The 13807-nt window shown below is 49.3% G+C and overlaps 1 protein-coding gene across 1 annotated transcript in view; it reads left to right on the top strand.

The window, feature by feature from the left end:
* INTS1 (integrator complex subunit 1) overlaps positions 1-13807 on the top strand; it is a 293595-nt gene that overhangs the window by 39527 nt on the left and 240261 nt on the right. Inside the window, exons 6-8 of the mRNA XM_075319760.1 lie at positions 1670-1856; positions 2173-2318; positions 13414-13555. Of these exons, the coding sequence (XP_075175875.1) occupies positions 1670-1856; positions 2173-2318; positions 13414-13555 (475 nt within the window). The remainder of the gene's footprint in view (positions 1-1669; positions 1857-2172; positions 2319-13413; positions 13556-13807) is intronic.

The raw sequence follows: 13807 nt of genomic DNA, 5'->3' as shown, positions 1-13807 counted from the left end.
TCCAGTCACAACGGTGCCATATTCAACTCAGAACCTGCAAAGAGGGGCTGAGGAATTGATTCCATATTCAACTCAGAGCCTGCAAAGAGGGTCTGAGGACTTGTGCCTCTGCCCTGGGCTTTGGAAAATCGGTGTCTATGGAACCCGTCGTCCAGCCCAGGATCCAGCGTCGCGGGAGGGGGTACGTGTAGGCAACACTTCACGTTCTCGCCCGTTGATGGTAGTGGGAGATCGGTCCCAAAAGGATACCGTCGCCCTCAAAAAGTAACAAACCTTGAAAGGAAGTGCCTCCTATAGACACTAAGCTAAAACTGAGACTGCCTGGCCCGGCCAGGGGGTGTATACTGCAGAGGAGGAGCTATGCTTTTGCATCTACTTAGTGTCCTCCTATGGATAGGCAGCATAACACCCGTGGTCCTGTGTCCCCCAATGAGGCGTCAGAGAAATGACAATGGACTCTGCATTACTGCCATGAACTTTAAGAATAAGGAGAAATTTAGCCATTGAATTGATCAATGCAACAGAGCCCCAACACCTCGTCACGGTATTCTCTTACATTGGGGTCCCTAGCTAATGTGTGTCCTCTCTTGCAGTTAAAAATACCTACCATGTATGGGAAGCTGAGACCCAAGCTATTTATGTATAATGTGGACTGGTGATAGGTGTGGGTGGGGCCATTTTTGCACCCAGTTCAGACTTAGCATGGTGTTCCAGATGTTATGTTTCTTAATTTGTTTGTAGTCTTTCGTTTGTGAACCTGACCTCACCCACACCTATCGCCAGTCCACATTATACATCTATAGCCTGGGTCTCAGCTTCCCATACACGATAGGCATTTTTAACTGCATGAGAGGACACACATTAGCTAGGGACCCCAACGTAAGAGATTACCGTGACGAGGTGTTGGGGCTCTGTTGTATTGATCAATTTAATAGCTAAATTTCTTCTTATTCTTAAAGTTCATAGAAGTAATGCAGATTCCATTGTCATAGTTTCATTTTTACATATAGCTATTGTATTTTTCAGGCCAGCAGTTTCTGCTTTACATTTATTCCCCTTGCAGTGTCTTTGGTGTGCAGCCCTTCTCCCTATCTAAACACATAGGGTAAGACCGGTCGTAGGCGGTTGGGTGGGGAAACGCTACTGGGGACCCCATTGGACTAGTCAGCTAAGACACACAGTCCATGGCCAGCTACCACCAATTTACTTGGCACACGGTATCAAATGGGTTGCCAACCTCTAGTTAATAATGACAATGACATCGGGCAATTACACAGCGGCTCTTGAGTATGTCTTGTGAGCGCTCTCGCCTACTCTTGTATTACTAGTTATACTAAACATGGAGGGCATGGTGCACGATACACTAATCTGAACCTGGCCCTGAGTATCAATCAAAAAGAGTAGTTGATAGAACTCGATCGTACGCACCGGTTCCGTATTTTTAGCTGCTGATTGCTTTCTCTTTGCCAACAGAATGTCCATGGTGGAAAGTCCTCACTGATGGTGGTGGTGGGGGGGGGTGTCTGAATTTGTGGTGCGATGTTCCCTTTGTTGCACAAGATCATTTAGACCAGTCCTGTATTTTTTTTTTCTATGGAGGATGGTCCACAAGGAGGAAACGTAATAAGTTTTAAGTTCCCTGATGACTTTTTCTTTGCTTATTCCCCAGGTATGAAGAGATGGCCGAGGGGGTGGAGGAGTATGTCCTAGATATGCTACGAGATCAGCTGAACCGCCGGCAGCCCATGGATAACGTCTCCAGAAATCTCCTCCGATTGCTCACTGCAACCTGCGGATATAAAGAAGTGAGACTAATGGCGGTGCAAAGGCTGGAGATGTGGCTGCAGAACCCAAAGGTACTTACAGAGCGTTTCAATCCATTTGGTTGGAAGCGCTTTACTTATTACACACTGGAGAGGGTTAATTCCTGGGATCTGAGTCTTCTCTGATCCCGGCAGTATGTAGTTGTCTTTTACTACCATCCCTGCCCTGGTGATCCTGTGATCATAGGATTATATCCCCCTTCTGCAATTTGACTCAGTATTATGTCAAGGTGCAGGAAAGGGATAGTATTAAATAACTGCTGAATGTATACAAAGGGTGATACCAATGCTGCTCTCACCACTAAAACTTATACTTTTTCCCCCCCTTATGTCTTTTGCAAATACCTAGCTGACTCGGCCGGCGCAGGACCTGCTCATGTCTGTCTGCATGAACTGTAACACACATGGGTCTGACGACATGGAAGTTATTTCCAACCTGATTAAAATCCGACTGAAGCCCAAGGTCCTCCTCAATCATTACATGCTGTCCGTGCGGTGAGTGGGATCTGAGATGTGTCTTGTTGTCTACAAGTGGCAAGTGATCGGCTTTTGCACTGCAACTCCCATGGAGACTTTACTGACAGTTCTCCAAAATGTTCTGTGAGGCTGATCTACTACTGTTCTGCTGTTTACTGACTATGAAGGTGCTGTGCGATGTAGGATTTTCAGTTGAAGTTGGAAATTTGACCCCAATTTCTCCTTAAAACCACTGGGGAACACAGGTCAGAGTGATTGGTCTGAAGATTTTGCATGGAATCATTGTGATTAGTAGTTAGATCTCTGGACCTAGTGGAGATCTCCTCCTTTGTGGACATTCGAAACTCACATCTTCACATTCGTATTACCAAATTCCACCAGAGATTCCTTTGCTGATGTTTCTTTCCACACCAGATGTGAAGTGCTTGGGGAAAGGTCGAAAAGCTTGAGGGCCCTGGGGAACGGGCGAGAGGCTTGAGGAGCCTCGGGAACGGGCGAGAGGCTTGAGGAGCCTCGGGAACGGGCGAGAGGCTTGAGGAGCCTCGGGAACGGGCGAGAGGCTTGAGGAGCCTCGGGAACGGGCGAGAGGCTTGAGGAGCCTCGGGAACGGGCGAGAGGCTTGAGGAGCCTCGGGAACGGGCGAGAGGCTTGAGGAGCCTCGGGAACGGGCGAGAGGCTTGAGGAGCCTCGGGAACGGGCGAGAGGCTTGAGGAGCCTCGGGAACGGGCGAGAGGCTTGAGGAGCCTCGGGAACGGGCGAGAGGCTTGAGGAGCCTCGGGAACGGGCGAGAGGCTTGAGGAGCCTCGGGAACGGGCGAGAGGCTTGAGGAGCCTCGGGAACGGGCGAGAGGCTTGAAGAGCCCCGGGTAAGGGCGAGAGGCTTGAGGAGCCTCGTGAACGGGCGAGAGGCTTGAGGAGTCCCGGGAACAAGCGAGAGGCTTGAGGAGCCTCGGGAACGGGCGAGAGGCTTGAGGAGCCCCGGGAACGGGCGAGAGGCTTGAGGAGCCTCGGGAACGGGCGAGAGGCTTGAAGAGCCCCGGGTAAGGGCGAGAGGCTTGAGGAGCCTCGTGAACGGGCGAGAGGCTTGAGGAGTCCCGGGAACAAGCGAGAGGCTTGAGGAGCCTCGGGAACGGGCGAGAGGCTTGAGGAGCCCCGGGAACGGGCGAGAGGCTTGAGGAGCCCCGGGAACGGGCGAGAGGCTTGAGGAGCCTCGGGAACGGGCGAGAGGCTTGAGGAGCCTCGGGAACGGGCGAGAGGCTTGAGGAGCCTCGGGAACGGGCGAGAGGCTTGAGGAGCCTCGGGAACGGGCGAGAGGCTTGAGGAGCCTCGGGAACGGGCGAGAGGCTTGAGGAGCCTCGGGAACGGGCGAGAGGCTTGAGGAGCCTCGGGAACGGGCGAGAGGCTTGAGGAGCCTCGGGAACGGGCGAGAGGCTTGAGGAGCCTCGGGAACGGGCGAGAGGCTTGAGGAGCCTCGGGAACGGGCGAGAGGCTTGAAGAGCCCCGGGTAAGGGCGAGAGGCTTGAGGAGCCTCGTGAACGGGCGAGAGGCTTGAGGAGTCCCGGGAACAAGCGAGAGGCTTGAGGAGCCTCGGGAACGGGCGAGAGGCTTGAGGAGCCCCGGGAACGGGCGAGAGGCTTGAGGAGCCCCGGGAACGGGCGAGAGGCTTGAGGAGCCCCGGGAACGGGCGAGAGGCTTGAGGAGCCTCGGGAACGGGCGAGAGGCTTGAGGAGCCTCGGGAACGGGCGAGAGGCTTGAGGAGCCTCGGGAACGGGCGAGAGGCTTGAGGAGCCTCGGGAACGGGCGAGAGGCTTGAGGAGCCTCGGGAACGGGCGAGAGGCTTGAGGAGCCTCGGGAACGGGCGAGAGGCTTGAGGAGCCTCGGGAACGGGCGAGAGGCTTGAGGAGCCTCAAGAACGGGCGAGGGGCTTGAGGAGCCTCGGGAACGGGCGAGGGGCTTGAGGAGCCTCGGGAACGGGCGAGGGGCTTGAGGAGCCCCGGGAACGGGCGAGAGGCTTGAGGAGCCCCGGGAACGGGCGAGAGGCTTGAGGAGCCTTGGGAACGGGCGAGAGGCTTGAGGAGCCTTGGGAACGGGCGAGAGGCTTGAGGAGCCTCGGGAACGGGCGAGAGGCTTGAGGAGCCTCGGGAACGGGCGAGGGGCTTTAGGTGCCTCGGGAACGTGCGAGGGGCTTGAGGAGCCCCGGGAACGGGCGAGGGGCTTGAGGAGCCCCGGGAACGGGCGAGGGGCTTGAGGAGCCCCGGGAACGGGCGAGGGGCTTGAGGAGCCCCGGGAACGGGCGAGGGGCTTGAGGAGCCCCGGGAACGGGCGAGGGGCTTGAGGAGCCCCGGGAACGGGCAAGGGGCTTGAGGAGCCCCGGGAACGGGCGAGGAGCAGATGTGTTGCCCGTGTTTCTATTATACTTTTCATCTGACTTTTCCACTCCAGTTTTTTTTTTTTTTTAAACTCGTTTTATTGAAAGTTAAGTAAGTCATTACATTAGAGAATAGGTCAGCAAATTGTACAGTAAAAAAAAGTATATGTAAACTGGTTGGTAATCAGCAACAACAATCAAGTCAACGTCTATTACTTTCAGCATGGTCACAGTACATCAATCATAACAAAGGTGTCAGCTCGCAAGACATATCCATCTTGAGGCACAAAGCCCATATTGTCAAGGAGAGTATAACCCAGGTTCCAGGGAACCCGTAATATCCCTGATGCAGTGTATTATGTATCACATGTGTCTCCTTTCCGCCTACCGGGGCACTATTTGCTATTATTGCGATAATACCGATTGTAGGTTATCAGCCAGAGAACCGGGTGATCCTCCAGTCAATGGTGATCCCATCCATCTACCCCATATTTTGTTGAATTTCTTTTAAGGAGCCTCTTCTCTTATAAACAAACTGTTCAGATGGAATTATAGCGTTTACCAAGGCAATCCAAGAGGCTCTAGTTGGGGGATGATTGCTCATCCAATTTAGTATAATGCCCTTCCGGGCCAGAAAAAGGACCTTCTTTATTAATAGATTCTCATCTTGGGACCAGGAGTGTACATCTACCACCCCAAATAGACACAGGATTGGGCACATAGCAACCGCTTTTTGAAGTATGGCGGTAAGAGTTGTTACAATCTCACTCCAATAGGAGAGAATGACCCGGCAATCCCATATCATGTGCCAGAAATCCGCACCGTCTCTCCCGCATCTCGGACAGCCCATCCCCACCGATTTATTCGTCTTTTTCATCTTGTTCAGTCTCTGTGGAGTAATATAACTTTGGTGTATTATATATAACTGAATCAGTCTATTATTAACTGCAGGAGAGACCAGCGTGTGGGATTCGACAATGTCGTCCCACACTACATCATCAATTTCAGGGATCCTGGCACTCCACCTCTCACGAACAGAAAGAGGACTATTCATGGCCTTGGCCCGAATGAGGGAGGAGTAAAGTTTAGAAATAAGACCACCAGGGCCCTGTGATCTAATAATTCCAATGACTGGGAATGAAGAGAATCTAACCCCACGGCCAGAGAACTGAGCTCGAAAGGCGTGCCTAATCTGGAGATACTGAAACCCATGAGATTCCGGCAAATCAAATTCTGTCCGCAGTTGTGCAAAGGGGCGGAGTTCACCATCCCGGACCAGTGATCCCAGGGAGACTATTCCGCGATTCCTCCATTCACCAAACCCTGGCAACCCACAAAAATGTGGAAGGTCCAGGTTATCCCATATGGGCGTCTCAGTTGGTACATCATGAAATCCGAATACGGCTTTAGCCTCTTTCCAGATCCTGGCCCCCAATTTGTGCATCGGGAGGACACGACCCTCAGGGGCCCTCCTGTGATCCGTCAGTAACGGCCACAGGAGATCCACACCTGTGAACTCTGCCAGGAGTCCCTCCGGAGAACCCCTGACCCCGGGGAGTGTCCATTGACCCAGATATTTCAACTGTCCGGCCAGGTAGTAAATATAAAGATCAGGAAGGGCCATACCCCCCATATCCTTGGGTCTTTGTAATTTGGCCAATTGGACCCTTGATCTGGACGTACCCCAGACAAATGTGATCATTAAAGATTCCAGGGACCGAAAGAAAGAGCGGGGAATCCGTACAAATACATGCTGGGTAATATAGAGGCACTTTGGTTGCACTATCATTTTAAGGAGGTTAATCCTTCCCGCCACTGATAGCGGGAGTTGGCTCCATCTATGAAATTTCTCCCCGAAGTATGATAATAAGGGGGCAATATTTCTTGCTATTATCTCCGAAGGGCTTCCCGCCAGTATAATTCCGAGATATTTAAAATGATCCACCACCGGAACCCTACATATGCGGTCGTGCACCAGATCCTCTCTGTTCCGAGACAGAAAGAGGAGGTACGACTTTGACCAGTTTATTGACAGACCCGAGAACTCCCCAAAACGATCAATCAATTGCACGGCTCTAGGAATGGAGGAATCCGGATCAGATGCAAACAGTAACAAGTCGTCTGCGTACAAAGACAAACGTTCTTCTCCCTTACGGTGTCTCACCCCCCGGTAAATTGGGTCCGCTCGAATGCGCACCGCAAGCGGTTCCATGGCAAGGGCGAACAGGAGAGGGGATAGGGGACATCCCTGTCTGGTTCCCCTCCCCAAAGGGAAAGTTTCCGACACCCCGCCACCCACCTGAATGTTAGCAGATGGAGCTTTATATATAATCTCAATCCATCTGATAAATTTGTTGCCGAAACCAAATGCCCGCAGCACCTCCAGCAGGTATGGCCATTCTATAGAGTCGAAGGCTTTGGCCGCATCCAGGGAGACCAGAGCCCAATCCTCCTCTAACTTGGTGCCCATCTGTAAGACCACCTGCGCCCTCCTCAGATTATCCGAGGTACTCCTACCCGGGATGAATCCCGACTGATCCTCATGTACTATAGAGGAGATCACTTTATTGAGTCTAGTTGCTAGAATTTTAGTAAGAATTTTATAATCCGAGTTCAACAAAGAGATCGGCCTGTACGAGCCACAATCCAATGGATCCTTATCTGGTTTCAACAGTAGGACGATGGTTGCCTCATAAAAGGAATCAGGCAACCGTCCCTTGCAGAACGAAGCCTCAACCGTTTCCAGGAGGGCTGGAGCCAGCTCCCCTCGATATTTGTCAAAAATCTCAATCGGGAGTCCGTCTGGCCCAGACGCCTTACCCCTATTGAGGGTCCCCATCGCCTCCACCATCTCCTCCATACTAATGGGCTCATCCAGGGCCGATCTCTGGGCCAAAGTCAATCTGGGAAACTCCAGATCTCGTAAGTACTCGGCAATCTCCTCCCTTGACACGGTCAGCCTGGACTCATACAGGTTCCTATAGAAGTCCAGAAATACCTCCAGAATACCATTGACGGAAGTGATTGATTCGCCACTAGGGTCTCTGATCTTAAGGACCGCAGGTGAGCTATTGGATTGACGCACCAGGAATTCTAGTAAGCTACTGGATTGGTTCCCTTGCTCAAAATATCTCTGGCTCGTGAAGAATACATGTCTCTTAGCCTTATCTTGCAAGTACAGCAGATATTTCCTCCCAGCCTGTAGCCATTGAGATCTGTTTTCCTCAGAAGGGTCCGAGGTGAATTTATGTTCGAGCACTCTATTTTGGGTGGCCAGTTCCTCCTCCTCTCTGGCCGTCTGTTTCTTGAGATAAAAGATAGAGGAGTGACAGCATCCCCTGAAATACGCCTTTAGCGCGTCCCAATAGGCCGAGTGATTCTCTTCCACGGAGTTCATTTCCGTGTATGCCCTGAGCTGATCAGGAATCCTGTCATTGGCACCAAAGAGTGAAAGCCACCAAGGGTTAATTTTCCGTGACAGTTTACGAGATTTACATCCTTCCCATTTAATGCCTACAAATACCGGGGAGTGATCTGATACTGATCTGGGCAGGTGACATACCGATTGTATATGGGCACAGACTCTTTCATTTCCACATACAGTTAGGTCCAGAAATATTTGGACAGTGACACAATTTTCGCGAGTTGGGCTCTGCATGCCACCACATTGGATTTGAAATGAAACCTCTACAACAGAATTCAAGTGCAGATTGTAACGTTTAATTTCAAGGTTTGAATAAAAATATCTGATAGAAATTGTAGGAATTGTACACATTTCTTTACAAACACTCCACATTTTAGGAGATCAAAAGTAATTGGACAAATAAACCAAACCCCAAAAAAAAAATTTATTTTCAATATTTTGTTGCGAATCCTTTGGAGGCAGTCACTGCCTTAAGTCTGGAACCCATGGACATCACCAAACGCTGGGTTTCCTCCTTCTTAATGCTTTGCCAAGCCTTTACAGCCGCAGCCTTCAGGTCTTGCTTGTTTGTGGGTCTTTCCGTCTTAAGTCTGGATTTGAGCAAGTGAAATGCATGCTCAATTGGGTTAAGATCTGGTGATTGACTTGGCCATTGCAGAATGTTCCACTTTTTTGCACTCATGAACTCCTGGGTAGCTTTGGCTGTATGCTTGGGGTCATTGTCTATCTGTACTATGAAGCGCCGTCTGATCAACTTTGCGGCATTTGGCTGAATCTGGGCTGAAAGTATATCCCGGTACACTTCAGAATTCATCCGGCTACTCTTGTCTGCTGTTATGTCATCAATAAACACAAGTGACCCAGTGCCATTGAAAGCCATGCATGCCCATGCCATCACGTTGCCTCCACCATGTTTTACAGAGGATGTGGTATGCCTTGGATCATGTGCCGTTCCCTTTCTTCTCCAAACTTTTTTCTTCCCATCATTCTGGTACAGGTTGATCTTGGTCTCATCTGTCCATAGAATACTTTTCCAGAACTGAACTGGCTTCATGAGGTGTTTTTCAGCAAATTTAACTCTGGCCTGTCTATTTTTGGAATTGATGAATGGTTTGCATCTAGATGTGAACCCTTTGTATTTACTTTCATGGAGTCTACTCTTTACTGTTGACTTAGAGACAGATACACCTACTTCACTGAGAGTGTTCTGGACTTCAGTTGATGTTGTGAACGGGTTCTTCTTCACCAAAGAAAGTATGCGGCGATCATCCACCACTGTTGTCATCCGTGGACGCCCAGGCCTTTTTGAGTTCCCAAGCTCACCAGTCAATTCCTTTTTTCTCAGAATGTACCCGACTGTTGATTTTGCTACTCCAAGCATGTCTGCTATCTCTCTGATGGATTTTTTCTTTTTTTTCAGCCTCAGGATGTTCTGCTTCACCTCAATTGGGAGTTCCTTAGACCGCATGTTGTCTGGTCACAGCAACAGCTTCCAAATGCAAAACCACACACCTGTAATCAACCCCAGACCTTTTAACTACTTCATTTGATTACAGGTTAACGAGGGAGACGCCTTCAGAGTTAATTGCAGCCCTTAGAGTCCCTTGTCCAATTACTTTTGGTCCCTTGAAAACGAGGAGGCTATGCATTACAGAGCTATGATTCCTAAACCCTTTCTCCGATTTGGATGTGAAAACTCTCATATTGCAGCTGGGAGTGTGCACTTTCAGCTTATATTATATATATATAATTGTATTTCTGAACATGTTTTTGTAAACAGCTAAAATAGCAAAACTTGTGTCACTGTCCAAATATTTCTGGACCTAACTGTATGTAATCAATTCGAGATAGTGAGTTTTTCCCTGGAGTATAACATGTATATTCTCTCAGTACTGGGTTAAAAAACCGCCACATGTCGCACCATCCCACCTCCTGTAGGAATGCACTCAGTCTAGTTTGTATCGTGGGGGAGATCGGGACCTGTCGGGTGTTGAATCTATCCAGTCCTGTGTTATTAATCAAATTGAAGTTCCCCATGCAGAGCACCTAGGCTTGTGGGAATTGTGAGGCAAACTTAGCCGCCTCATACAGAATCGAGATTCCCATTGCAGGGGGGATGTATATGGCTAGAATCACTATCATAACCCCATCGATATGAGCCTGGATAAACACATACCTCCCATCATTATCCTTTATAATCGTACCCGGGTCCCACCGCAGAGCTTTATGGATTAGTACCGATACTCCCCTAGAATATGAGGAATGAACAGAGTGAGCTGCCCATTGAACCCAAGGCTTCTGAAGCACTCTAGTGGTCTCCAACAATAAATGGGTCTCTTGTAAGCATACAATCTGAGCTTTGGATCTTTTGATATGAGCAAATACTGCCGCCCGTTTCCTGGATGTGCCCAGTCCCCGAACATTCCATGTCATCAAGCTTAAAGCCATTGAAAGATGCCACTTGCTGAATTGCTGGAAAAATGTCAAAAACTTAACCTACAGTAGAACTTGGGTAAACGTACCCTTAGTTTGTATTTATCGGTTGCGCACACGCAGCCGATAAGAACTGGTCCAGTAGTGCGACCAGGAGAGATTTTCCCTAGCAACGACTAGGGTGAACCAACGTGGCTAGATGGTGTACTTGGTACGGGGGTGTCCTCAAACAAGGACTTAAGCTTCTCCTGCAGTCCAATAATATGAATTACCCTGCAGCATAGCCTTTAATTGTGCATAAGTGAAAGGGCCAAGAATAGATGGGGATAGAGGTAAAAGAGAGAAAGGAAAAGGATAGAGGGGAAAAAAGAGGGGAAGGAGAGATGAGGAGGGAAGAGGGAAGGAGAGAGAGAAGAAAAGAAAAAAAAAAAAAAGGGGGGGGGGGGGAGAGGAAGAAGGAGAAGTAGGGAAGTACGGTAGGGGAGAGAAGGAGAAAGAGATTAAAATAGAAAATAGAAGAGAGGGCAAGAGAGAGAGATAATATAGAGGTATGGGGAGGAGAAAAAGTATGAAGATTGAAGGAGAAAGGAGAATAAAAGAACCATAAGGAGGTATGGGGGTGAGGTAAAGGGGGATGAGGAATTAGGCTGATAAGGGGGGAGGGGGGAGGAAGAGGTAGGAGTGTGAAGGGAATAAGAGAAGAGTTTGCAGGTAACCTTAGACTGTAAGTTATTATAACGTATGGTAACCTTAGGCAGAATTCAACATTATGAACTTAAGTGCGGTGCCAAATGCTGCCAGCCCAGATTAAAGTTCCAGTTTGGATCCAAATAAAATACAGGATAAAACAAGATCGCATGAAAGAGTTCAGAGCGCCGCAATAGCGGCCTGTCCCATGTCCCGTCTGGTGCCAACTCGATCCGATCCCATCCGCGACGAGTAATCCGGAGCTCAAGCTGGGTTGGACAATGATCCCGGAGAACGCAGGACCCGTCACATGCAAAGGTGCGACCCCAAGCTGCCCGCTCATGAGGAGGGCCAAACCTGGAATCCGGATCAATGGAAGACCAATAATAGACACATCCGGAAACTCACATGCCTCCGGAGGGGTCACAAGCGCACCAGCGCCTCCCGATGAGATCAGCAGCTTCTCAACGAACTGGAACCAGAAGATCAGAAGATCAGGACGTGAACGCAATTGCGATCCCGCGCCCCGCTCCACTCGCATGCCAGGAGGAATGAAGCAAACAAAAATATATATTTCGTGTATCAAGGGACGCCAAGTACCTTCATAGGATGATCCTAAAACGATCTCAACTGTGATTTCAGACACGACGTCCCAAGGATTAGAGTCGCATCACCAATCTCGCTCCAAAGAAGATGAAATAAGTGAATCAGAACCGCGACGCCATCACAACAACGACCCTCCAGGCATCGCCCGTGACTGTAACGCATCAGCGCTTCATCTTCAGAGTGTTGATCCAGTCATCCGCTTCCGCAGGAGAAGTAAAGAACAGGGATCGCTCTTGATGAACCACTCTGAGACGGGCTGGGAAGATCATGGAGTAAGCAATTTGGTGTTCTCTAAGGCGTTTTTTCACCTGAATGAAGGATGCCCTCGTTTTCTGGAGAGACGCAGAGAAGTCCGGGAAGATTAATGTGGGAGCGTTATTGTGTAAGATCGGGCCCTTGCGTCTCGCCGCACCAAGGATCGCATCTCTATCCCTGCTGCTCAACAGTCGGGCCAGGAGAGGTCTGGGCTGCGCTCCTGGGGGAGGAGGTCTGGCCGGTACCCGGTGGGCCCTTTCTATCGCGAATGCCGCTGACAGTGTCGCATCAGGGAAAGTTTCGGAGAGCCATGTTTCCATGAACTTACATGGGTCGCTCCCTTCTGCCCTCTCCGGCATCCCCAGAATTCTTAAATTATTGCGACGCAGGCGATTTTCCAGATCATCAGCCCTCTGCGCCCAGTTATTTGCCGCGCTTTCCAAAGAGGACAACCTGCCCGGCGTCGCTCTTGCGCCGTCTTCCAGCGTGGAGATCCGCTGCTCCGTCTCCTTTACCCGCTCTCTCAGGTTTTGCAAATCCTGCCGGAGGAGACCGACATCGATCTTCACCTCCTCGATTTTACCCGTCAGCGACACTTTTGAATCCTGGATCGCTGCAAGTAATTGCGAAGTAACTTGCTGCAAGGTTAGCTCCTGCGATTCCTTGGATCCGGCCTCCATGCTCTCCTCCTCCTCCGCCTCACTAGATTCCCGCTCTGCCTGCTTGCCGGCGCCATCTTGCTGGGAGTCCCGAGCAAACTTCTTCAGCTTCTCAGCCGCCGCTGCGCTGCGACCTCTACTCATGGTACCGATCAAAATGCTCACCGCACCACAGGTAATCCGGAGGTGTATTTAGGCACCAATTTCGGCAGGATTAATAATATATATCAGTGTTGGACTGCGGAGCTGCTCTCAGATGCGACCGCTCATGCTGCCTGTTGGCCACGCCCCCTTCCACTCCAGTTTTAACAAAAACCTCACCAAATACTCAGCATGTGCATGGGGCCTTATTTGTATAGTTTGGTCATCCAGTCACTTTGTATTTATATGGACACCCTGCTACTGGTCTGGAGCCACGTGACACCTTATATTATCTGTTTAGTACTTGGATAATGCATGCTAGTGGTTTATTTGGTGTAGTAGTATCACTGATGGTAATGGCGCCATGGATTTTATTAAAAAAAAATAAAAAATGATTATATATATATATATATATATATATATATATATATATATATATATATATATATATATTAATCTGTGAACCCCATGGAGACTTTACTGACGGTTCACCAAAATGTTAATATATATATAATACATTTTTTGTTTGTTTTTAACACAGGGAGCTTCTGAACGCGCACAGGGATAATCTCGGCACGATGGTGAAGTTTGTGATTTTCAATGAACTCTCGAATGCCAGAAACCCAAACAACATGCAAATCTTGTACACCGTGCTGCAGCACAGCTCTGAGCAGGCCCCAAAGGTAACCACGTGGATTTATTAACCTGTTCAAGACTGGGCTGTTTTCCCCTGTTCATGATTAGTCACTTTTTTTATTTATTTTACTTTTTGTTATTATTATTATTTTTTATTTTTTTTTTTTTTTTAGCGTAAACGTTGTTTTAAGAGCGCAACTCATCAAATATTCAACTAATTTGTTCCATTTCACACACACACACACATATGGGGGTTTGGACCGGCAGTGGCTTCCCTTATTTATTTTATTTATTTATTT

The sequence above is a fragment of the Anomaloglossus baeobatrachus genome, chromosome 7 (genome assembly GCF_048569485.1).
Source record: "Anomaloglossus baeobatrachus isolate aAnoBae1 chromosome 7, aAnoBae1.hap1, whole genome shotgun sequence".
Lineage (NCBI taxonomy): Eukaryota > Metazoa > Chordata > Amphibia > Anura > Aromobatidae > Anomaloglossus > Anomaloglossus baeobatrachus.
The sequence above is the reverse complement of the archived record's forward strand: the minus strand, read 5'-3'. Positions and strand labels throughout refer to the sequence as shown.